The sequence below is a fragment of the Papaver somniferum genome, chromosome 5 (genome assembly GCF_003573695.1).
Source record: "Papaver somniferum cultivar HN1 chromosome 5, ASM357369v1, whole genome shotgun sequence".
NCBI classification, from domain to species: Eukaryota; Viridiplantae; Streptophyta; class Magnoliopsida; order Ranunculales; family Papaveraceae; genus Papaver; species Papaver somniferum.
In genome coordinates this window covers 61,596,146-61,622,548 of record NC_039362.1, presented here as the reverse complement: position 1 = coordinate 61,622,548, position 26,403 = coordinate 61,596,146, and the positions used below count along the sequence as shown (strand labels likewise).

Below are 26,403 nucleotides of genomic sequence, written 5' to 3'. Positions count from 1 at the left end.
GACAGGCAAGAGTAAAATCAAAAGGGAAAGACGTGAAGAGATTGCCAAGGAAATTTAACTAACCTTTGGCGGAAGGCATGAGGAATCAATGATCCTTACATTGGCGGCTTTGCATAAATTCCGCTTGGCCAAGGAGTGTTGGCGTTGAATGATGGATGGCGCTGCTTGCTCGGCTATATCCATGGAATGGTGCTGCTGGCTAGATCCGCGGAGAAGCAGAGGTGGCACGTATGGCTTCTGATTTGTGGAACAGTGGATGGTGCTGCTTTGAATGGCCAAGATGGCGCTTCCTTGGTTGGTGGAGATGGCGCTGCTGGCTATGGAAAAGTGAATGACGCCTGGTTTCAGTCCATGGAGTGATGAAACTGGCTTCATTCCGCGGAATGGTGGGAACAACATTTGGAACTTTGGCTACTAAACAGTGAGGATGAAGCCGGCTAGGTCGCAGGATGAACAGAGATAACACGGCTTTGATCACGGAGTGCTGGAGTCATGGCGCTGCTTCGAGCGGTGAAGGTGGCGCTCCTTTGGCTATCTGACCGTTTTCTCCCGATCCTCATTAGGGTTTCGACAAGAGACTTCATCTGGTTGAGGCTGATTTTTCGTCCATCATGTAAACTCATTGTGTTTGCTCAGCATCCGTTTCTTTTTAGTGTTTCTACAGTATATATGCTGGTGCAATTACGTCGTCCTTCTTAGTTCAAAACAAAGACTTTCTCTGTTGAATCCATATTTTATTCATCATGTCGAGCAGAAGAAAATCATCTTTGAGTCAGCTAGATTCTTCAGTCAAACGCAGGCGGCTTGTACCCAGATTATGTCTTTAACCATCTCTTAATTTTCGAAATCATGAATCTTATTTTCCCCTAACATTCCTTCTCTATTCTTTTCTCAGTGTGGACAAATACTTGATTTCGACGACAACTCCCCCGTCCGGGTTATCCGAGTTAAGAAGATCATACCGATACGTTTTTTATTGACCAATAGATATTTGTTTGTTACCACCAGCGAGTGAGAAAGAGAGAGTTCCTTTTATGCAGAAATATCCATCTGGAACATGTGTGACCGTTGTCGATGATGATGATCTGACCACCCCCCTTCCTTCGAATCTGAGCACACCAACCGCTGTAGATCTGGAAAATGATGATTTGTGTATCTCTTGACATGAATATCCCAATGCAGGTTTGTAATTCGAAATCCGTATGAGGTGTTTATCTTATAGCTACCGAAACGTTGGTAAATTCCTGGTGCGAAAGGAATTCGTGACTCTGTACACGAAGATATGGATAAGATATGGCCATATTGCCACCAGGAACGTGGTGAAGCATTGCCCGCCTGCTTTGGTTACCACAATGAACTGTCTCCTGCCCATAATTGTTGAAATATAAGGCACATCCATCCGCGACGTCACAGAATCAACTATTGAAAAGTGGGAAAATATGGTGTCTACCTGTGAATCCCTCGAGTTTAATGTAAGTTGGCTGCGGCATCGCCTTGACATTGTGAAGGTTGATAGAGACGGTATCCTCGCCAACGTCGTTCCTGCCATAAATGTCATTTTGGAAGAGGAGAAGGCTCTGGCCATGGAATCCCAAAAGGTGGAAAAGGCAATCCAGAACTTGAAAAGTAGGACTGAAAGATATCAAAATAGACTGAAGATGATGCTTTCAAGGAACTACAATCTACTGGATGGGATTTTCTGAGTCATGTAGTTGTGAGACACCTGGTTTTACTTATGGGTCTCGATTTTTTATTTTTTTTTGTATTGGTTTTGGAGAAATAAGATAATTTTCATTAATGTGTTTTGACTGAATGAAATTTGATAACTGAGATGTGAAGGAAATGGAAAAATTCCTGGCTAGCCACGCTAAGAGACGACGAGGGGTGGGGTAATGGTTAGGCGTAGTATGCCTTGAGCCATTTTCCGTTGATGATTGTTTCCAGTTTGCCTCCATCTTCCTTGATGACCTTGTAGTATCCACTGTTATACGCTTTGGTGACCACATAAGGCCCTTCCCATTTTGGGGAGAATTTTGGTGCGGACATGTCTTGTTGGATGTGTTTGGCAGTCTTCAACACCAGATCCCCCACTTGAAAAACTCGATGTTTCACAACTTTGTCATATGCTCGGGAAATTCTATTTATGTATGCTTGCACTTGATCTTCCGCTTTAGCTCTTCTGGAATCCAAAGTGTCTAGATCCGCTACCCTGGCATTCGATGCTTCGACTTCATTCCATTGGACTCCACTTGCCTCGGCAATCCTAGCCGATGGGATTTTAATTTCCGCTGGGAGAATGACGTCTGCGCCGTAGACGAGGGAATAGGGAGAGGCTCCAGTAGAGCTCCTTGGCGACGTCTGATATGCCCAAAGCGCCATTGGAAGTTGTTCGTGCCATGTCCTAGGATTATCGTGCACTGTCCGCCTGAGGATTCAAATTAGAGTCTTGTTGGTGCTTTCGGCCTACCCATTCCCTTGGGGGTAGTAAATGGTGGAGAAGACTTGTTTGATTCCATATTCTTCAAGTAACTCCCGTACTTGCTTGTTGGCGAAAGGAGTGCCTTGTCGGTGATGATGTGTTTAGGCACGCCGAAATGACAAATGATATATTCCATAATGAATGCTGTAATTGTGGCTCCAGTGGTCCCTCGTAGAGGGATGGCTTCGATCCATTTGGTAAAATACTCCGTTGCGGTTATTATATACTCATGCTTCTTCGACGATGGCGGGTTGATCTTCCCAATGATGTCGAGTCCCCTGCTATAAAACGACCAAAGACTGCTTACCGAATGCAGGGGAGTAGAGGGCGCGTGGACAAGATTTCCATGGATTTAACATTTGTGGCATCTTTGAACAAAAGCAGCCGCATCATCCTCCATGGTCGTCCAGTAGTACCGCTCGTTTATTTGGAGAAACAACTTCTTTTTTCCTTGGTGCTCGCCTTCGTGCATTTCTTTCAGCATTATTGGGATTTCTGCCTCGCCCAGGCATCGTAATAAATCTCCTCCAAAACCTTTTCGATACAGGATTCCTTCATGGAGTATGAATCTCTTGGATCTTTGCTTCACCTTAGTTGCGTCTTTCTTGCTGGTAGGAGTACGTCGTCGCGAAGATAACTGATGTACGGCTTTTTCCAGTCCCCGGCGTGGTCAACATTTAAACTTCCAATTGATGTGGCGGTGCTTGGCAATTGGGGCAGGATTCTTGAAGCAATCAAGATTGAGCCTACATTTCTGGCCAGTAGTAGCCAAGACGTTGCAGACGGCGATAAAGTGTTGCCACCAACGTTTGCCCGCAAATTTCACCATGAATATGATTAAGCTGCTGTTGTGCCTCTTTATCTCCGAGGCATCTTAATAGGGAACCATCTGGGTTCCGGTGGTACAATATCCCGTGAAGCATGAAGAAGTTCTGTAAGATTTTGAGACTGACCTTTCCTTGGGAAAGCGAGATGTTAAGTTCTTGAATAATCTGTGTTCTCCAGTTGATGGTTTCAGTCTCCTTAGATTGTGAAAGCCATGTTGATACCATGGTTCGTCTTTTCACCGTCAATGTTTCTTCCAAACCTTCAAACTGCAGCTTCGATGCTAATGTGTCTAGGAAATCAACATGTCTGTTGTTGCTACGGCCAACATGTGTTATGGTTGCATCAGCGAAGTAATTTAGAAGCTTTTACGCCTCGGATATATACGGGGCCAGCGTCTCCTCTTTCAGTGCATATACGCCATTCATCTGGTTAACCAGTAATTTAGAATCTCCCCTTATTTCTAGACGCGTGGCTCCAGCTTGCTTGGATAATGACAACCCTATGAGAAAGGCTTCATATTCTGCTGAATTATTGGTGCAATGAAAGTATATCTTGAAGGAATGCGAGAAAACTTCACCGGTTGGGGATACTAGAACCACGCCCGCTCCTCCAGTATTATTGCTAGGGGTGGAGGAGCCATCAAAAAATAGTATCCACGCTTCTTCTTTGACAAAAGAGATTTCCTGAAATTCTCCAGGAAGGTCTTCGTGCAGTGATGTGGTACCCTCTCCTGGGAAAGCTGCTAGTAAATCTGCGACCACTTGTCCTCTGATAGCTCTTGGGGAAGCACACGTTATATCAAGCTCTGACATTTGGAGGAGCCATTTGGCTGGCCTTCCTATCAGGGCCGTTTTTGAAATCAAGAACTTCGCGGGATCAAACTTAGATATCAGCACCACTTTGTTTGAGAGCAGATAATGCCTAAACTTCTGAATGGAGTGAATCAGAGCTATGCATGCTTTTTCTGCCTTAGGGTATCTGAGTTCAACATCCGTCAAAATCCGACTGAAGTAGTATATAGGGTGCTCAATTCCTTCATCATCTTCTTGGGCGAGAAGAGCTCCGACAACAGTATCACTAAAAGCAGTGTAGAGACACAACGGTCTTCCTTGTACATGAGATTTCATGACGGCTGGGGATGACAGTATATGTTGAATCTTCCGAAAAGCTTCTTGTTGTAGCGTTGTCCAAATAAAACTTTCCCCTTTCTTCAGCAAGGGGGTGAATGAAGCAACAAGCTGAGCTAAACCCGGTATAAAATGCAGGATGTAGCTTACCTTACCCATGAATCTCTGGAGTTCTTTCACATTTTGTGCAGGTGGCATCGTGAGGATGGCTTGGGTGACCAGTTTGGATCCGGGTATTATATGTAGATGATGAGTGACCAGTTTCTCATCCAAGCCAGGCATTTCCTCGTACGTCCACGCGAATACATCTTGATTTGTCTTAAGAAGGTCCACCAATTTTGCACGTTCGTCGGCACATAGAGTTGAGCTGATGGAGACAGGCCGTGGATATTCCTCACTTCCTATGTTGACCACTTCGAGTTCATCTGTGGTGGAGTTGGTTCCGTCCTGCAGTTGTCGTGGTGCATCCGGCACCTCCTCTTGTGGCTCGCTGCTGTGATTGCATTCCATTGGGCGGAGAGACTGGGTGGTAGTCTCCCTTGCTAATTGCTAACAACGGCGCTGATATACAGTTTTCCCCTTTTCGTCACGGCTTGCAATAAAAGCCCGCTCCCGCTTGGTATGAGTATGAGCCGTACTTCCGTTTGATAAAGGGAAATTGGCGTGTTTTTCTTTTAGAGGGATGGCACGAGGTTGGCTCTCTTTGTGTATCGATGCAAGCCTGTCCTCTTCTTCGATTGATGTCCATGTCGGGAGTGGAGTGCAGTGAAATTTGCCTGACGAGTCCCGCGAATTTTCTTTCGGTTCGAACATCTCCATACCACAGGTTGGTGCATAAAGAGATGATGACGCGGGAATGCAAATAACTTCTTCATTCAACATGGTCTTTAGGCACTGGTGATATGTTAAAGGAACGACCCTGTTATCGTGGAGACACCGTCTTCCCAGTATCATGCGGTAGTCTGGCTCCTTTTCGATTACCTCGAACTTTACCTTCGACTGGATTGGTCCTACCGACAGATTCGGGTTGAGGTATCCACACGTGCTGGTTTGGTTGCCTTCAAAATTCGTCATCATGGTAGGCTGCCGTATAATTTTGCTTGGCCCCACCTTGGTTGTTCTGAGCTTTCTGAGAGTAATAACATTGAAGGACGCCCCCGTGTCGATGAGGGCCCTTTTGAACTCTGAATCCTTGATGCGAGCAGTGACGTGTAGGGCCCGGTTATTTCCTTCTTCTGTCATCATGTCGTCTTCAGTAAATGTAACGTTGTTGATGGATATCTCTGATATTCTTGGAGTTTCCGAGCGTAAAGGAACCAAACACGCGTCTAGGGCTATTTGATTAATCGCAGTAAATGTCTCCGCTCGCTGGTCCTTTGAAAGGTGCATAAGTTCACATAAACTTTCCACCAACTCGGCTGCTTCCTGGTTCACCGCTTTTTGATTGGTGGTGAAGTTGTTGACCTGAAAACAATTATCCGGGACATCAGTCCCCAGTGCTGGAATTTCCTGGGCGGGTGAACCACTCAAATCTGATGTAAATCTGATAAGAAAGTTGAGTATGCTGTTTATCGTCTCCTTCATCAGGTCCATGTTCCTTGTGTGGATCTCCTGAACCCGTGCCAATTCGGCCAACCTTGGAGTTTCTCATTGGATGCGCCATTAAGCGTCATGTTGGGAGAAAATACATCGCCATTCGCCGGAGTCTGAGTGGAATTTGGGATCATGGACTCAGTTCTAAGACCGACCATCTTCTGGAAATTGGAGTTGTAACCGAGAGATTTAATCTCCTACTGCGGTCGCCAATTGTTTGTGGGTGAAAATCGTTTCTGCTGGTTTCGGTAAATTTGGGTGTGTGGATGAGAAACAAATCTAAACCCTAAACAATGCACTGCACATGAGTACTTTTGATTCGATAGATCTATCTGTACAATCCTGGCCTAAACCAAGAAATGGTCGTTCCAGGCTTGCTTCGGTCACAAAGTGAAGGAGAAGGGTTGGTCTTAGGGAGGGAAGCAAAGAGAGTGTTGAGACCAGAATGGTTAATCCTGAAGATGTGGCTTGTTTTATGACTTGTATCAGAAAGTAGAACTGGCTAGCAGACTGAAAAGCTACCAACTGATTTTTAGATAATGTGTTGTTGCGGACCAAAAACTAGTTGTTTGGTGAAAATAGGTGAAGCCTATTTATACAAGTCATATCGAAACATATCCTGGTCTCGTAGGAAGTGGAAACGATTGAGTGGTAGAAGAATAGAGTAACGTGTAACCGCCAGTCATTATGCTTCCATGATGAAGGAAATGAAAAATTTATTACCTTGACTTTTTACCACCACTAAGTTCACATAAACGGTAAACCGCTAGACCAATACCCTGATGAGCATCCCCTAGTTTGTGACATGTTTGATGTCTCGAGTGTTTTCATGGAAAACATGTAGCACTTCGCTACGTGTGGCAAGTCAAAGTTGAGGGACTTACCGCTGGAAAATATCATGCAATGCTATTAGGATCGTTTTGGCTGGCCTCCTAAAACTTGCCACAGGTTTGTCAGTTCGGTGATGAACTTCGATGGCTGAGATCGCATCTCATGAAGGAGGGTAGTCGTTGATTATGGCTACCTTGTGTTGGCGCCTGATAATGGCGCGGTGGTGTTTTGGTGTACGCCAGTAGCAATGTGGTATGGCTCGTGCACGCCAGTGGCATAGTGATGCAAGTGGCGCCTGGCGTAGCCATGGCCACTAGATTTAGGCAGCTGGTCGTCTGAAACTGGCCACAAGTCTGTCAGTTCGGTGGCGAACTTGGATGGCTGATATTGCATCTCATGAGGAAGGATGACCATTGATTAGGGCCGCATCTTGTTGTATAGCGAAGTGGCGTCTGGAGGAGGCATGGCATAACGGCATGCCAGTGGCGTAGCCGTGGCAGCAGTTTTTGTCATATTGCTGTTAGACCCAGATATGGCTTCTGGAAATATTGGCCTTGTTGCTAAGTTAACCTTGAGGCCTTAGGAGAGTCACTGGACTCAGTTGGCATGGCAACTTTTAGCCAAATTAGGGTTTGGCACATCGCAACTCTATTTAGCACGTGCGGCATGACTACGACATGGCGGTGTGAATGGAATAGTTAGCACATGTCAGTGGCACGAAGTAGCGTCTGGCATATCCATGGACGCTAGTCTTTGGCATCTCGGTGTTGGAACCACATGTGGCGTGCCAACATTGGCCCTATTGCCACATCAATCCCAACGCTTTTGGGAAAGGTTACTTGGCTTGGTTGGCGTAGAAACTTTGCCTAAATTAGGGTTTGGCATGTCGAAACCCTAATTGGTGCGTGTAGCATGCGGCCGCGACATGGCGACACTTTTTTGTGCAAACGGTGCCATAGCTATGCCAAAGGAACTATGGCAAGGCCGTAGTGTGGAGACGACCACAGGAGTAAGGATTGTCGTGGGTGGCTATGATATGGCGTCATTCCTAGGGATTCCTGGGCCCCACACGACTCGTAGCATGTTGTGGGGCCGAAATGGCATAATTTGTGTTGCGAAAATTAGGGTTTTGGTTAATGTAGACCGTGCTTCTGACTAGAAAACCCTAATTTGAGCTTATCATGGCGTTGGCCCTGAACATGAGGTAGGTTAGCATGTAGGGCGCTATTTATGGCATGTTGTCACGAAGTGGCATGTTTGGCATGTTGGTGCGGAGGAGTGGCATGTTGGCGTTCCGTTCAACTTATTGGCGCAACATGGCACGTTCGACATGTTGGTGCGGCTTTTTGGAAAGCCAATTAATATGTTGTTGTGGCAGGGCGCGTTTGGCTTGCCAATTTGTATAGTGGCGCAACAGGGTGTGTTTGGCCTTTAATGTATGGTGACGAGTTTAGAGCGACTTGATTGGTCAAGAAAAGGGGCCGGCCAAACATAAGGCGCGACCGCACCCCTAGTGCTCGTGGCGCATTTTAAAGTGACCTGATTGGTCGGTCGGAAGGAGAGGGGCCGGCCAAGCATGGGCGTGGCTACAATTCTGGTGTGAGTGTGGCGGCTTTAGAGTGACCTGATTGGTCAATGGGAAGTGGGGCCGACAAGTAAGGGCCCAACCATAACTTATGTGCGCGTGTCGAGTTTGAGGCGACCTGATTGGTAGAGGGAAATAGGTCCGGTTTAGGATGGGGCGTGGCCAATGACAAGTGGCACCAGCTGGCCTAAGGCATGGCCACGCCTCCCTTTGCTGCTACGGCTCCATGTTTTCTGATTCTGGGCAGGGTTTTGCACCTACTAATCCATGGCGGATTAATTACCTAGTTTGCCTAGGCTTACTTTCGACAAGCAAATTCTGGTATATTGTGCAAGGCGCAAAAGTAATTGATTGAATTCTATGTGTTGACACAGAGTTCTTTAAGTTCATAGCCAGAGAGCAGCATGTTTTCTGATTGAATACCTTATGCAAAGACCTTATATCCTTGATATTTGGAAATTCGTGCTACTCTGCTGCGAGTGAACACGAATTGTCATGCCATATCAACATTAAGGGTTCATCCGGGGAACTTAGCATAGAAAGCATTCAAAGAAACTTATATTAAGTGAATATAGGCAAGGCGCCGAAATTTACGTAACATGGGATGGTTGCTATATGCGCCAGTATGGATAAATTTCATGTAAATATATTGAATGGTTCAATAAATATATCAGCGGAGAGGTTAACACTCATGGCTCCGTTTCCTTACAGAGTGACGTCGCATCAGATGTAAGGTTTTACAATTTTAACCCTAAGCTAAAAACCACCATCAACACTACTATAGAGCATAACATCTTTAGGATGTAACAATGTTTTCCCTGACTATATAAAAGAAATATGACGCTTCAACTAGCTCATATCGATCAATTCTTGAATAATTAATGCTCCTAGACATCTTGGCTGCTAGTATAGAGCCATCAATTAATTATTTCTAGTCATTAAATTCATCAACTGAATCCTAGAAAATAATCTACGTTCTTCATAATATTTCATTGCTTCAATTCATGGTTATTCCCAGCAAATCCCATGAGTTAGTAATAAATATTCAACGTACGGGAATCTGAGCCGCTATCGAGTAAGCCCCGACCAAAATAGTGCAAGTGTACTCAGCAATAATGCACTAACGAGCATTTAAATGCACTAACGAGCATTCAAAAATACGAAGGAACGATGAACCTATGCAAAATAGGAAGAAAAATAATAATAAAAAAATATTAGCTGAGGTGCCAGGGGACTGGGTCCACCGGCCGGCCAGTCATGCCGTGGCCGGCCCCATGCCTCTTTCTTTATTTTATGATTTTTATCATATTTTATTATTTTTCTTTGATCTCATGAAAATCCTTTCATTTGAACAAAACTCATTCGTCTTAAGGAAACTCCTCAGTTTCATGGTGTTTCCTTCATATCAAGGAAATAATAAAAATTAGGAAAAGTGTCATGGGACCGGGCTTACTAGCCGGCCGGCCATGCCCTGGCTTTAGCCAGTCCCACACGTTAATTCCTTATTATTATATTATTATTATTATTTCCTTCATCTTATGAAACTCCTTAATTTCATGATATTTCCTTCAAATCATGAAAATAATATAAAATTGGGAAAGGTTCACGGGACAGGGCCACTAGCCTGCCGACCATGCCCTAGCCATGGCCGGTCCCATAAGCCCCTTATTTTATATTATTATTATTATTATTATTATTATTATTATTATTATTATTATTTCCTTCATCTCATGGAAACTCCTTCGTTTCAACAAACTCCTTGATTTCATGAAATTTTCTTAAAATCATGAAATTAATATAAAATTAGGAAACGTGACATGGAACCGGGCTTATTGGCCGGCCGACCATGCCTTAGCTATAGCCGGTCCCACACTTTATGATTATTTATTTTATTATTAATTATTTCCTTCATCTCATGAAGTTCCTCAGTTTCACCAAAACCCTGATTTCTTCAAATTTTCCCAGATGTTGCTCGAATGCACACCAGAAAATATCAAAACTCTCAGGACTGAGACACGGACACTCTGGTGACATGGGCATATTACCTTGACCGACCAAGGTTGGCTCTTTGGCTTGCAAGAGGCCGGTCCCACATATTTTCATAATTTGACCTAATTTGTTCATACTAGGTTCAAACTCTTCAAAAAAAACTTGGAATTTCATCAAACGATCGCCAGTCGGTCCCATGACCAACCAGGGATGGTTCAATGACCCCTTGGTCGGTCCCTCATTCTGTCATAATTAGGTTTCATCACCTAAGGCTCAGACGAGCGTTATTTCAATAAATGATTAAACCAACATTTAATCATCCTTTCACCAACTGGTATTCAAGAGACTTTGGTGCTGGATCACTCGAGCATCTGGGCGCTACATGGTCGACCCATCATCCCATGTAGCCGGTCCCTGCTTCACTCCGTGGTTGATTTTCAATAAATCTTCAATTGATCAGCAATTGATCAAAATTAGGGTTTCGAATCCGTGGCTCTACAAAGCATAACTCTGAGCAGACTCAAACACTAATAATTTTACGTTGATCCCATGATCAACATTTTAATTATTATACTCGGCTCAGTTGCCAGTATCTTAAATTAATATTTCATTTGGTCCGCTATCAATAATTCATCAAACGAGCAACATTTGTTCAAATGAGCAATATTTGCTCAAACTAAGGAATATTGGTTCAACTATCAATATTCAACAATTCATCAAATAAACATTATTTGCTCACCTTAACTATACAATTATATCTCTGTCTCAGCAGACATATTCAATTCATGAGTCCTAGAACATTTGCAAATCACGTTCGACTTAGCAATACAAAGACTCATCGTCTCATAAAGTCAACAACTGACTAACTAAATACATGTCTGCCTTGAAGACTCCACAATCACGAGACATCAATCGTGTCACATGGGGGGATATCAACTAGGGTTTTGGTTTATCTACGGCTCGTGTGTTCATACACACGATGAGAATGTGAGCAAGTCGTGCAAGCAGTTAGAGGAGTTAGAAAAGTAGTGGGTTGAAAATCAACCAAGTCTCCTCACGATGAGCATCTGGTTTTAACACGATTTCCACTTCCCCACTCTTTGACTCCAGCAACTGTCACACTTCATGGGATCAAGGTGTCTATAATTCTTGCAATATAAATAAGTCTCTGAATCATGATTGAAACAACAAACAATCTTTCGTCAAACAGACAACAAGAGAATAAGAACTCAGCGTCTGAGAAATTACTCTCAACAGAGCAAAATTCAATCAATCAGAACTTATCTTATTTCTTCACGCAGAATACAAAACACACATACAATCTTCGATCACCATTGATCTCACATATTTCTCAGCTTCCCTCCTACAGATCGATCCATCCTCTCTTGTGATCGAATTGACTCTGAAACGACCATTGTCTTGGTTTAGTCCAGAGTCCTACAGACTGATCTCTCGAATTCAAGCACTCCCTTTTTGCAGTGCATCTGTGTGAGGTTGAGCAATTTGCTCGGTTCAAGGAGTCTCCTTCGCACGGTCGTCTCCTCAATTCCTTAAAAACCAGCAAATCGTTTTGCCCCATCTACAAAGAGATATTCCAGTTTCTTCTGCATATAGTCGGTTTCCTCTGAAAAACTTTTGGTCTTATGAAAATATTGTTCTGAAAATCCACATTTTCAATTGGAAAATCTTAAATAATGGGTAGATGTTAAGATGAATCTTCACTGCATCATCTACAATTGTGAAACTTCCTGCACTTGTTGTAAAGAAAAAGATGAAACCATTTCCATTTTCTATTTGCTTGTCCTATGTCTCATCTGGTTTATAATGAAGCTTTGGTGGGGTTTAAGCATAATCGATTTAATGAATGCCCAAATGAAGTTCTACGTTATTGGATGAAGGAGAACTCAGGGTATAAAGTTGAATACAAGATTTGCATTATGTGGAATCTTTGGAAAATGAGGAATGGCATCATTTTTTCTAAAGCATTTTTCTTCGAGTCTGAACTTGCAAAATATTGCCTGACTTTGGTCTCTGCACCTACATTCAGTCGGAGTTTGAGATGGAGACGAATGGAATTCGACCCTGCAATTGAACTCCCCCTGACGATTCTTATGTCAAAATCAGTGTAGACGCGACTTTTTTTCCTAATAAGGGTGATACTGGTGCCATTGCTACAACGTGAGATTATTTTTGGGTCATGAAACAATCACTTTTGATGCTACATCACCACTCCTGGATGAATCATTTGCTTGAGGACCAGGCGTGCAACTGGCCAGAAAATTATCTTTCAGCAAATCAATTATTGAAGGTGATGCGAAAAATGTCACAACTGCAATGTTAGGGGAAAATATCTCTTAGGGTATTCATTCAGTGATTCTGGAGATCCGCAAGGAGGCTACCTTTATAGACATGAAATTTTAATATGGACCACAAAATATATATTATCCGGCACATTAATTATGCCATTTTGCAATGCACAATAATGTAACTTGCAGGTGGAATGCTACTTCTCCGCCAGGATGTGTTTCCTCGAACCTTAATTTTAGTGAGTATAGTTTAATAAATCCGGGTTCTTAAGCCCGTCTTTCCTTAAATAACACCACGTCCACGCCCCGTTTTTAACTGTATGTAGCCGAAAATAGTTGCACCCTTGCAAATGTTTCCTACTCAAGTGTCCTACTCAAGTGTAAATCTAACCAGAAAAGGAAGAAACCCCTCAATTTAGCTCCAGCACCAATTCTAGGAAATCTCAGGAGAGTGAGAACTGAGAACAAACAAAAACCTTCGCATCCTCTTTTTTCTTCTTCTCTTATCTCTCTCGTTCAAAACCCTAACCCTAATTCTCAATCTCGATGTCAGGACAAACTCAGTTTAGGTATACGCAAACACCGTCAAAAGTACTTCACCTTCGTAATTTACCATGGGAATGTATAGATGAAGAATTAGTCGAACTATGCAAACCTTTTGGCAAGATCGTGAATACTAAATGCAACGTTGGTGCTAATCGTAATCAAGCCTTTGTTGAATTTGTAAGTTTTTTTTCTTTCAATTATTAGGGTTTCAGTTTAGGGAAATCTAGAAATTCTTGACGGGAATTCGTAGGAGAATTCACAATTGTGAAGTTTTAATTCTTTATGTGTGTATTCTTGTTTTGTAGGTGGACTTAAATCAAGCAATCTCAATGGTATCATATTATGCGTCATCGTCAGACCCGGCACAAGTTCGTGGTAAAACTGTTTATATTCAGTATTCAAATAGGCAGGAAATTGTGAACAATAAGAGTTCTGGAGATATTGCTGGAAATGTGTTGCTTGTGACAATTGAAGGTGTCGAAGCTGGTGATGTCAGCATAGATGTTATTCACTTGGTAAGCTTTAAATTTCAAGAATAATCACTTTGTGCATATTACAATTACATATCTGTCATGGTGATGGATATTTAGATGGTAAAAATAGAAAAATGTGGATGTAGAGTTTTTTGTATAATGCCTTTGCGAAAGAGAGGTGATTTGGAACTTCTACTTGCTTCTATCAAAATCAGCAGGTCCATGTTAGCTTGGAGAATTCTTCGTTGTCAGCGTACTACCTCATGGGAGAAATATCGTGTTTGTTTTGTCCATCTCCTCTGAATGTTCTTTTATGTAGCATTTTATTCCTGCATTATAATTTGTTAGCCTCGTTTTTCTGATGCATTTCCTCTCTCATTATTTACTGTTTGAGTGCCTTAATTTGCTCTTGTTGATTCTTGATTCAGGAATCAATGTTTCACAGGCTATAGAAGTAAAACCTTTATTCCGTCTTATGAATTGTTTGTTGCTGTTTCTTATCTCTGGTGTTATAAATTTATTTCTCTAGGATGGGTTTCAGGCTTTCACATCATTTTAATGGTTACTAAAATTCAGGCATTTGTTTTGTTGGAGACAGTTTGAATATATGGTCTTGTGCACCGTATTCCCTTTTTAAGTCTTTTCCAAAGCTTGTTATCACAGGTGTCCCCTAGCACTTGAGATCTGTTTGTGTTCCTCTTACAATCAGTTTATTACATGATCGCTAAAGCATTACCTCTTTGGTTCAGGTCTTTTCTGCTTTTGGGTATGTGCAAAAAATTGCTACATTCGAGAAGGCTGCAGGTTTTCAGGTCATATACCTAAACTCTTTGGTTTTTAAGTTTATTCTATCTTTTGACCATCGGGATAGGAGAGCTATTGCGATGTACGTTCTTAACGTGGACTAGATATAATTGCAGGCGTTAATTCAATTCACTGATGCTGTCACTGCATCTTCAGCCAGAGATGCACTTGATGGAAGAAGTATACCCAAGTAAGAAGTTTCTTTGATCATTCTATGGAGGCGGAATACTCATGTTGTCATATCTGTGAAACTTGTTATTGATTGCCGTATTGTAAATTTTATCAGGTACTTGCTTCCGGAACATGTTGATTCATGCAACTTGCGCATCTCGTATTCTGCACATACTGATTTAAATATTAAGTTCCAATCTCATCGGAGCAGGTATACCAATCTAGTTGAGTTGTCTCAGAGATCAAATAATTTTGTTTTTAACATGTTCCTTGTTAAGTTGGAAATATGGCGTGATTTATCTGTGGGTAATCTTTGTTGATCTTGTAGGGACTACACAAATCCCTACCTTCCTGTGAATCCTTCTGCAATTGAGGGCACCATGCAGGTATGTTTTTGAAATAATTCTACCGCATATGGTCTTTTTATGCTTTCACTAACATAAAGTTATATTCAGCCCGTGGTAGGTCCTGATGGAAAGAGAAAAGAACCTGAAAGTAACGTACTTCTCGCTTCAATTGAGAATCTGCAATATGCTGTCACCGTTGATGTTCTTCACACGGTATAACTTTCAGCATATTTTCTTTCACAAAACTCTTGATTAGATCTTAATTTACATGAAAGTAAGATTTGGCATGTATATCTCAGGTATTCTCAGCGTTTGGAACGGTTCAAAAAATTGCTATATTTGATAAAAATGGTGGAATGCAAGCACTAGTCCAGTACCCAGGTAGACCCTTTGCAAATTTTTTCCGCTTGAAGCTTACTTTCATTACTAGTTCCTTAAAAAGGAGTTTGGGATCTTATTGTAGCAAAAGTGCCATGTTTATCTCAACTCATTCTTTCTTTCCGAAGTTAGGGATTTTTTTAGCTTGTGGCTTATTCTGTTAAAACTTGTTAATTCTGATCAGATGTCACAACTGCTGCTGCTGCTAAAGAAGCTTTGGAAGGGCATTGCATCTATGATGGTGGCTACTGTAAGCTTCATCTGTCATACTCTCGTCATACTGATCTCAATGTAAAGGTATTAATAAAAGTTTTTGAGTTACATAAAACCAACCAAAAGGAATAAAAAAACAAAAGTTATAAACGGCTTTAGCAGAAACCAAAAGTTCCATTGTTGGTTGGAAGTGAAAAACAAAATTTTCTAAATCAATGTATGTTTCTTGACACTCTCTTATATTTATTATTGGTAGTATATCACTGAGGATAGATAACCCTTTCTTAAACTTGACTTGTCCTTCTCTATATTGTAGGCGCATAATGACCGAAGTCGAGACTTCACACTTCCGGAGTCAGCTTTTCTCCCGATGCAACAAGTGTCTGCGGCTCCGACTTCCTCGACCAGTTGGCAAAATCCTCAGTCTGCTTACCCCGGCGCACAACACCATGATGGACACACTTACAGCTCACCTCCAACGACATTTCCTGGTCATCCGGCCTACTCCACTGCGGGATCTTCATCATATTTGCCTCCAGGTCATCAAGGCTCTTCTGGTATGGCTTCAAAGGGAATGCCTTCATACAGTCACCAGCCAAATGTCAGACCTCCTGGTAGTGCTTCATACGCAGGTCAACCACCTTATTATGGTCAGTAAGCTACACAGCGTGGCTGAGCCAGCTTGTGCCAAGCTGTCCCATGGGGAAAACCTTAACTCTGTATGCATCTGTGCATGGAACTTTTTGTAGCTAAGCTTGTTCTCTTATAAACCTTAAACTTCTGCAACCCTTTCAAGGATTTATGCACAAAAATCGCAACCCTGTAGGCGACGTGTATGTGTTAGCTCTAATAGTTGCTTATTTGTTGTCTTTCAACTCTATTCCTTACGATGTAATTCCGTTTTGAATCATTTGATGTTCAATAGTATTAAGTTCATGAAAATGTCTAATGTTATGTTACAGAAACTCTGTTAATCAATGTTTTCTTTCCCATCTATCGTTTATTCTCTCTTTGCAAGTGACCACAACATATTTTTCTAGCCCTACTGAAATATAACATTCTGCTTCGGCAACTCCTGAACCAGCCATTTGTAAGACATTGATTGGATAATTAGATTCCAAGGTGGAAGATTTCTCCAGCCAAATAATCTGCCAGCATAGCACAAATATGGAGCCTACAAGATATTCTTAACCAACAGAAACAAAGACTTGGATTTGTGGATATGTCAACCAGATAAGTGAAGATAAGGGATTACAGACTCTGATTGGTCAGTTTAATCAACAATAACATCTCATCCATCCGATTTTCACAACACCTGATCAGACCATCAGAATACAATAACAAATTCTAACCACAAGCAGGTCGCTGAAATGAAATACAAAAAGGAAACACAAACACATACTTTTAGCAATCACAACAACAACTAGTATACTCACCACTACTACTGCAATACCCTTGGCGAAGATCCATTTCAGTTTTTGGAATCCAAATCAGGGAGATGTCTACCGTCACAACACAAGCATCACTTGCCGTCTTCCGGCCATGCGCATCAAAGTCACGGTTCCTCAGTGGCTCCTCTGGCAAGCTCACAAGAGAAGTCTCTGTTAAAACCGTAACTTCAACATCGTCAAAGTCCTTCAAAATTGAAGCTAAGAAGGGTCAGTGGTTGCCTGGTTTGGCCTCTCCCGGATACCTTACTGGCAGGTACATAACTATGAATCAACCCTGTGTACTTTTGAGTTAAACGATTATGTATGAATACAGTGGTTTGGTACTGAATAATAAATTTTTTGTTATTGTAGTCTTCCTGGTGACAACGGATTCGATCCTCTTGGACTTGCTGAGGACCCCGAGAACTTGAAATGGTTCGTTCAAGCCGAGCTCGTCAATGGACGATGGGCTATGTTGGGTGTTGCAGGAATGTTGTTACCAGAACTCTTCACAAAGATTGGGATCATTAACGTTCCAGAATGGTATGACGCCGGGAAAGCTGAATACTTCGCTTCAAACTCAACTCTCTTTGTGATCGAATTCATCTTGTTCCACTACGTAGAAATCAGAAGGTGGCAAGATATTAAGAACCCAGGAAGTGTTAACCAAGATCCCATCTTTAAGAGCTACAGTTTGCCTAAAGGTGAGGTTGGATATCCCGGTGGTATCTTTAACCCACTCAACTTCTCCGCTACCGAAGAGGCCAAGGAGAAAGAAGTCGCCAACGGTAAATAAGATTCATCACCGTTTTCATACACATTTATAATATTTGTCATGAGAAGTTAGCTTAGTTTTTTCTAAAAAAATTTGGACAAACTTTGCACAGATTGGCTAATATGTGTTTTCTTTTTTTGTTGGATTTGCAGGAAGATTGGCAATGTTGGCATTCTTGGGATTTGTTGTACAACACAATGTGACTGGGAAAGGACCTTTAGATAACCTAGGGCAACACCTTGCTGACCCATGGCACAACACCATCATTCAGCTATTCAAGTGAGCACGTAATTCGTCGTAAAATGGGGATGATTTTATTTCTGCCTTTGTAACAATTATATTCAGTAGTTTGGGTTTTGTATGAAATGAGCTTCAATGTAGAAAAGTGAAAAGCAAAAGACCTCCAATCAATGTACAGGGGAACTAAGATGTTATTTTTTCTTATCTTATTAGTTCAATCTATTTTTACTATCTATTTTGCTGTTTGGAATTTGGCACTTGACCAAGATCTTGCGAGAATAATCGATCTCCAGTTATAAAATTCATGGGAATCCAAATAGATTGTTATATGCTAGTCGAGGCATACAGTGGTCTTGCCTGTGAGCAACAACGTACCTGACATAACAGTAACATTGATTGCTTCTTCGATTAGTATCTTCGAGATTATGGTTCTAGTCGGATTATACATATCTGCAGTCTAAATCATATAAATTCTTAGCTAAGTTCCTTTCTCTCTTCAAACGGCAAGATCCAAAAATTGGATTAGCAATGCGACTATATATTGATGCCTCAGAACTTGATGAAACACAACCATGCTTGGCTATTGTCATCGGCTCAACCTGATGGCAACAAGGCAGATGATGTCGTCGACTACAAAGCAAAATAACATGCTCTTTTGCATTACCCTTTCACTTACAAAGGAGGAGTTCCGCACTAAAATTTGTCGATGTGGGTGGCAACACACGTAGAATAAGTGCAACGGTCGTACACTTAGGCCGGTTCCTATGGGGTGGCTAACCCACCCATTTGCCATGCCAGGTGGCCTGGCAAACTGGCCGCGCCCCTATGGGGAAAGGATAAGCGATCGGGTCTCCATCTAGCGGTCAAGACTACACCGCTAGAGGTGTACTAGCGACCGCCAGGTCTAGATTACACCGCTAGCGGTTTAATCTCGACCGTTCACGGTCGGTGCTCTACCGCCTATAAATACCCCTATTACCTTCAGTTTTCATTCACAAAAATAATTTCTTTCTTCCCTTCTCTAAAGAGCAGACCAGAGCGATTTTTTAAAAATGACTAGTTCCAAAAAAGATAGACAAAGGAAAAGAAACAAGAAAGAAAAAGGAAAATTTATTGCAGATAGTGATATCGTATGGGTTCAGGATAAAGAGCACGAGTTCGCTAATGTTCGGCAACTAGTTGGATCTGGTGTAACATCTACGCATTTGTGTAACCATCCCGAGCGAGCTTTGTTACCTAAATTAAGAGGTGGGTGGTCTGAGCTAAGTGAAATTTATGAGTTACTCCCCGAACCTGTTCAAGAATCCCTGAGAAAATATCCTTGGCAGCGTTTAGGCAAAAACCACAGGACTCAAATTGTGCGAGTTATTTGTGAACGTTGGTGGAACACTGCAAATATGTTCTTTTTCAAGGATTTCGAGTGTGGTAAGTTCTATTTCTTCCATTCAATAGTTTAATTTTTAGTTCAGAAACAAATTTTAATTTTTAGAGATTCAATTTTTTAGTTTGATACAAATTTTAGTTCCACATACAAACTTTAATTTTATGACCATGTTGTTTTTAGGGTTCACACCGTTAGATTTGTATATGCTGACTGAAATAAAAAGTGAGGGCGAAATAATACAATTCAACCAATTAAAGTGGATATCAGAAGGAAGATGGAAACAATTACTCCCCTTGTACTCAAATGATACTGGAGGAAAGCCAGAATCCAGAGAGTTACACTCATATGGATTAAGAGTGTCTGGGTTGAATGCTTTTTTGAGCCGTTACCATGCCAAGGGGATAAACAGAGCTGAAGATTATCCCGAGCTTGAACGGATTTTTGTATTATGGATGTTAGGCCAAGTTTTTTTTCCCAATGCTAGCACAATGTCATTAATTGGTTTTCTGGAATCTTTAGAAGATTTAAGTAAAACGCCAAATTATGATTGGGGTTCTGCAATTTTAGCTGAGGTGTACATATGTCTCGATGATTGCTCAATTAAGAAGACAGATAGCTTAAATGCATTTTGGATCGTATTGGAGGTAAGAACTATTTATTAGATTGATCAATGTTATTTTTCAATGGTGAATGTACTAACACATCAATTTTCATCAATGTTATTTTTCAGTATTGGTGGTATACTTACTTTACGGTCGGCGAACCTGATCTTCACGATAAACGATTAATTTTTCCAATCGTGTACAAGTACAAAGCTGATAATTGGATTGGCCAGATTAACGATGGTCAAAATATTGCTGCTATGCAAAGGATGCAATAAGTGTGCAGAACTAGTATCAACATTACGCCAACGCCGTATTCAGTAATGATGATTTCAATGAACTAGTGGCACAAGCCATGCTTCAGTTAAGCCTTAAGCGACTTGTGTTTTACAGTCCAGTTAGTGGTCAGGGTATTTGGTACTATGGAGAAAGACATTTATTTCAGCTACAAGGAAGAAAGGTAAAAGAAATCAACCCTTTTCTAACTTCAATTATTTCACATGATGATTGGATAAAGTTGACAAATAATAGACAACCTTGGGAAGAAGCTGATGATTTGATCCAAGTACCAGAAAACGACTATGATTACTACAGTTGGTTCCAAAAGGTATGCGTGCTAAATATTGTTGTTCATCCACAAAATTTAGGTAATGTTGACTTTCCAGCAATTGGAAATTTGCCACATACAGATCTTCCTTCCCAATTCCCACCACCGACGGGCGAACCATGTACGTACCCTAACAGTCAAATGGGGTCGTCGCATATGCCTCCATTATCTTGGGAAGTCCAGACTTTATTACCAATTGGAGATGTTATTACAGTCCCACTTACTAGTGAAGATATGCAACCGAGCTATCCATACAATAATGTGGTGGCAACAAAAGAAGAGTATCAGACCGAGTTGAACAATTTTGTGCTTTTTACCAATCAGTTCCGCAATTTTCACTTGAATCAGATGCAGACTTTGAGGGAGAGTATGAGTTATGAATTTCCTGAGACTCCGTTAGGGTCAAGTTCTCAAATGCCCGGTGAGGGCAATACAAGAAATCGTGCAAGTGGAAGTCGTGGAGGTCGTAGAAGTCGTCATCACACTCCGATGGAAGAGACTATGGTGGAAGAGACTCAGCTGCCACCAAAAATAGCAAACTTGAAGACAGATTTCCAGTTTCCTATTGGTTTCATTCCTCAAGGTCATGTACTTACTCCTGGTGGTGGACACGTCCACTTGGATGCATTTAGGCAATCCGTAATTTATACCCCAACAAGTTCGACATTTCACCGATTTCAAGCACCTCCAATGGCTCCGGTACCATTTCAAGGTTATGAATCACCTGATGCTACTCAACCACCATCTCAGAGTCCAAATAATGAGTTTTCACAAGATCCAACGGGTTTAGGGGATTATGTATTTGGTGGTAATCGTTAGTTTGAGAGTTTTGTTAGTCGTTAATATGAATCGTGGTTTGTTTAAATCGTTTATGTAATTACACTTTTGTTTGATAAATAATAATCTTCATTTCAAGTTTTCTACATAACTTAAAATTTAGAACTTAGAATTGATAAGCTAGATTAAATTGGGGAAACACTTTTAAGATTTCATAACAACTTGCACATTGGAGCTTCTCTCCGTTGTCACGGAGCCACTTTGCACGACATCTTTGATCAATCTCCATCAGGGTTTCACCACTCCTCATGTTTTGAGCCTCTTCCTTTATCATAGTAATATACTTGTTAACATTCTTGGAAATTATGGAGAACCGAGCACCCAACACCATCGAATTGCGATTGTTGAGGTTCGTTATTTCTTCCTCAAATTTCATTAAACCGCGTTGCCAAAATGGAATAATCCGTAATGCGCCATCATGGATTGGATGATTAGTGTAGAAAACATAATTGTTGCAGATGCATTCATCTTCTAACGTGCTAAAATTGCGCTGCTGTGCAACTCTCCAACTATCTGCTCTTCTTAATTCATTTTGCACACTAGCTCGAAGTGCAACTCTTTGATTTTCGGCCGCATGTTGCTCTTCTATGAATTGAGCCATAGACATATTTTGAGCCATTGGAAAATAGGAAGAAGATGTGAGTTAAAATGGTAGAGGAATGTGGTATTTATGGTCGTTGGATCAGATTCTACTCAGCAGTGTAAACTAGAACGAAAGGTCTTATAAGAGCCGCTAACGGTGCAGTAAACACCAAACGGTGTAGACTTGACCGAACGGTCGAGTCTCGACCGCTCGGTAGAAACTTGACCTGGCCTGGCTAAGTGGCAAATTTTCCACTTAGCCAGGCCGGTTTGCCAGTTTGCGAGCTCCATAGTGGGTGCAAAAATGGCAAACTTTTTGGTCTGCCACACCCATAAGAACTAGCCTTACACTCATAAATTACGATGAGGATGCCAACGGTAGGGTGTGCAACGGACGGACGGTTGCGGATTAGTGGTCACCCGCGTCCAGTCCGTCAAAGTTGCGATTTGGAAAATCCAACCGTGTCCGGTCCAATCACCCGCGAATTTGGCATCCACGGATCAACGGATGATACGGACCGGATGCGGATTAACCGCGGGTGATATGGTGCTCAGAGAAGAAAGTTGCAAGCATGAATGATTCTCCCACTTTCTTATGTTCCTCCAGCAACTTTTGCAGCTGCCGTGCATTTTCTTCAGCTCGTTGGTGCAACTCCTTTTGAAACTGCTCTAACGCACGCAAAACAGATGGCAAGTTTACACATACATCTTTAGGTTAACAATAAAATAATAAAAATGAAAACACTACAGATAATGGAGGCAGGCATATGAGGAGGGAGTGACACACCCCAAGTTGCACGGCAAGGCTTTTTTGAAGCTCCCACTGCACTCGAAGTGCGTTGATTCAGGTGCAGACCTTTAATTAAAGTTTAAACAGAAAGTATTGACATTAATTACGCCTTCTGAACATATATAGATTATGGAGAGTAAGATGGCGACTAAAGGAACCAGGTACGAGTTTTTAAGGAAAGCAAATTCTGTTTGAGTTACCTGCAACAACAGTTTTGGGTTAATGTTGAAGTAATATTGACTACCAATATCCAACACTAAACACATTGCCCTACGGTGCGGATGAATCCGCGGATTTTAAAGTCCAACCGTAACTAAACGCTAAAAGTGCGGATTTGAAAAATCCAACCGTGTCCAGTCCATAGATCTTGCGAATTGGATTTCACCCGCAATTTTACGGACGAATACGGGTGAAATCCGCGGTTCCGGACTTTTTGCTCACCCCTAGCCAACGGAGAGAAAGAAAGCGTGTTATCTCAGCCTAAGCACTTCATCTCGGCCTTGCACTGCAATCGCAAAGTAATAGGCCTCTCTTCGGCCTGCAACTTATGTACTAGTACCACACCAAACTACTGCTGGGCATGCAAAAACCAAGAAGGCGTAGTAAGTTACATTTTACATGAATTTTTAGAACAATGTATACACACGCATGCTGGTGGTTTAACGTCCTTGGCTGGATTTACCCGAAAGTAACCAGTAGATGTTAGCTCTTTGTTTTAATGGCTTCAAATAATGTATATGTATACTTCTTCAACTTATTGCACGAAAGATTTACCAAAATCAAATCTGAAACCTGTCCTTCGACTCCTATCTCCCTTCATTTTCAAACTCTCCTTTGTGGACATAAAACAGTTATCCCGTAGCTTCAATCGTGTTAAATACTACATCTTGTACATTAGGTACTGTAGGGGAAAATAAGACATTTCCCGTAAGGGAATTACCTTCAAAATTCTCTTTAGTTTTTACTACTAGCACGTACCCCTTTGCTTGTTGGATTTTCTGAAGTTCTATGAAGTGTACGTTCTCATATTGATTAGTCCCTATCTTAAATTTTGATATGTAGTTCAAAACTAAAATAGATGTCATTGATCATGATTGAAAACAATAAAATAAATCAATGATAAAAGAGCGATAAATAAGAAATAAATCTACATATCAAAATAATAATGGAAGACGATGTTTAACGTGGTTCGGTCATCTCGACCTACGTTCACGGACAAAACCCGTGAGGGTGAATATTATTGATCTCCAGATTAAGATGATACTAGGATGATTTACAACTACATGGAGAACTCTAATTTATAGAGTTAGATTGAACTAAACTAGGAAGACAGTTATTTTAGGTATATTCTTTAACTTGCGCTTCACTTCACGTGCCTTGGTTGCACGGTAACTTGACTTGGTCTTCACTTCAAGTCACGGTTGCCTCGGACCTTCTCTTCTCGTCGGCTACCTTGTATATACATAATATATACTCTAATATGTACATTAGTACTATGTTTATGGAAGAGAGATCTGAGAGTTTTCCATTACGTTACCAACTCTTATCTGTTTTGGGAGTCCATAGGAACATGGCTACTGTTCATTTGACATCTCGATTTCATCATTTGATTCACTAATGCATGAACTACCCACGACCGACAATCGGATTGCCTACGAATCAGTATGCCCCTAGTTGGAAAATCCAATAACATTGGAATAATATTGACGTTCACATAGTAAAATTTTGAATGTTAAATGAATAACATCGGCCCAAAAGAGTTTTTAGTCGTTCAAATCAGGGTAGAAGATTATTGGGTCGTTCAAAACCAGTCTTTTAAGAATTCATCTTAGAAACGCATAGTAAATGATTGATTTTCAGTTCAAACTTTTGCTGAATTCTGAATTAATAAGCATCTTATTATCAACGAGTTTATCATCTTATCATGTTCAGTTCAAACTGCATATGTACATTGTTCATAGTACGTGATGAGAACACAATTATGTCATTCAAGGATCATATTCCTAATTTCCTAACTTTTTCTTTACCAAGAGAGATCATCATGCATGGATGACTTTAATTTATTCTTTCACATAAAAATATATAGGAATATAGCCAAAAATATATTATGTATGGGTCACTGTCAAAATCTTGTTTCCTTGTCCCAAAGAAATGAGGTTGTTGGGAAGATGATTTGAATGTAGAGAAATCATGTCCACAAGAATGGGTAAATGTTCCTGTTTATGCAAGCAGAAAAAATCAAAAAACGAATTTTGTGTAGATCACCCATGGACATTTCTTAGGAAATAAATATCCCTGAAACGACAATAACTTGTATGTGGATCTTAGGTTGTTAACAATGTCCCGATAAGCTAAGAGGAGCAGTATCGACCAACTTTAAAAAAAAAGAAAAAAAAAGAAAAAAACTTAGCTCACCTAGTCATCTCCGTTCCCAAAAGTTTCGTGTGTCCTAGGTTTGAGCCCCCAATGACGTAATATTGAATAAATTAACATGGAAAATAGAGTTAATTTGCCCCCCTTGTGACACAATCTCAACTCCCATCCGCTTCGGCTCCCTTGGCTAGGTTACCCATGAGATTCGCTGGTAGGTTAGCACAACAACCTGTTCAATTAATATAGTAATATGTTGTTGGAGCTTAGCTTGTTAGGCTTCCAACTAGTTAGTGTAATACTCTTTATACAATAATAACAAAAAAAAATAATCTACAAAGAAAGATTTATTAGTCAAGGAAAAAAAATGAAGAAGTTCAAACCCTACAACAGAAGAAAGTAACAACAGACAAGGCCAATCAACCATAACCGATTGATAGTCTAGGTTTTCAAAATCCTTAATCACCAAAAACCAAGTGAATAGTAGCATTTTGCTTTCACAACAACTTTAACTATAGTGTTCTCTTTTGCGTTGAAAACTTGAGAACTCTTCTCTTACCAAATGCTCCACATGGTAATAGATGGAATGAAGTTCCATAATGTGATGCTTGTCTTATCAGAAAAGTGCAGATATCAAGAGTGAAAAATGGAAATTATATCATCAGGCACTGTGTGCGCGCAATTAAGTTTTTCTTGAAAAAGCCTAAAGATGTTTTTCAAAAGAACAATGCAGTAGAAGATGGCTGGTTTATTCAGTCTCATACAGAATATACAGGTTAAAGGAACATTCATACATATTTTGGATATGGTGATGCACATACCACCATGGTGATTGCAGATCATTCATGAGTGTTTTGGTATTTTTGGTGATCCTTCAAGCATTACTTTAGTATTTTCAGAAGAGTTTGACCTTGACTAAAACTCTAAATTTTGCTTTAAAGACCTAGTAGGATTTTGCTTTACAGACCAATGTTTAGAAATAATAATAAAAACATTCCGCTCATGAGGTAGGTCAAATTTCGGCATGACCTTGTCCGTGACACTATTGTTGATATGTATTTTCAGGACGGTGTGCCTGCTGGGAAAGAGGTTGCTTTAGGTTTCTTATCCAATGAT

The 26,403-nt window shown here is 41.0% G+C and overlaps 2 protein-coding genes across 4 annotated transcripts; both read left to right on the top strand.

Moving 5' to 3' along the window:
* The first annotated feature begins 12,993 nt into the window (after window positions 1-12,993).
* LOC113281693 (polypyrimidine tract-binding protein homolog 1-like) lies at window positions 12,994-16,662 on the top strand. 3 transcript variants are annotated; one of them, XM_026530490.1, is made up of 11 exons: window positions 12,994-13,461; window positions 13,590-13,799; window positions 13,973-14,062; window positions 14,507-14,569; window positions 14,678-14,751; window positions 14,848-14,943; window positions 15,061-15,118; window positions 15,188-15,292; window positions 15,379-15,460; window positions 15,642-15,754; window positions 15,987-16,662. In XM_026530490.1, the coding sequence occupies exons 1-11, from the start codon at window positions 13,285-13,287 to the stop codon at window positions 16,326-16,328; spliced, it is 1,410 nt and encodes a 469-aa protein (XP_026386275.1). In that variant the 5' UTR covers window positions 12,994-13,284; the 3' UTR covers window positions 16,329-16,662. The 3 variants fall into 3 exon arrangements, with proteins under 3 accessions (XP_026386275.1, XP_026386272.1, XP_026386273.1); XM_026530487.1 differs by lacking the exon at window positions 13,973-14,062 and having other exon boundaries at window positions 13,000-13,461; XM_026530488.1 differs by lacking the exon at window positions 13,973-14,062 and having other exon boundaries at window positions 13,000-13,461; window positions 15,642-15,707; window positions 15,987-16,309.
* Window positions 16,663-17,001: 339 nt separating this feature from the next.
* Window positions 17,002-18,350, top strand: LOC113281692 (chlorophyll a-b binding protein 4, chloroplastic). Its single transcript, XM_026530486.1, has 3 exons — window positions 17,002-17,374; window positions 17,473-17,888; window positions 18,028-18,350. The coding sequence occupies exons 1-3, from the start codon at window positions 17,169-17,171 to the stop codon at window positions 18,156-18,158; spliced, it is 753 nt and encodes a 250-aa protein (XP_026386271.1). The 5' UTR covers window positions 17,002-17,168; the 3' UTR covers window positions 18,159-18,350.
* Window positions 18,351-26,403: the final 8,053 nt, after the last annotated feature.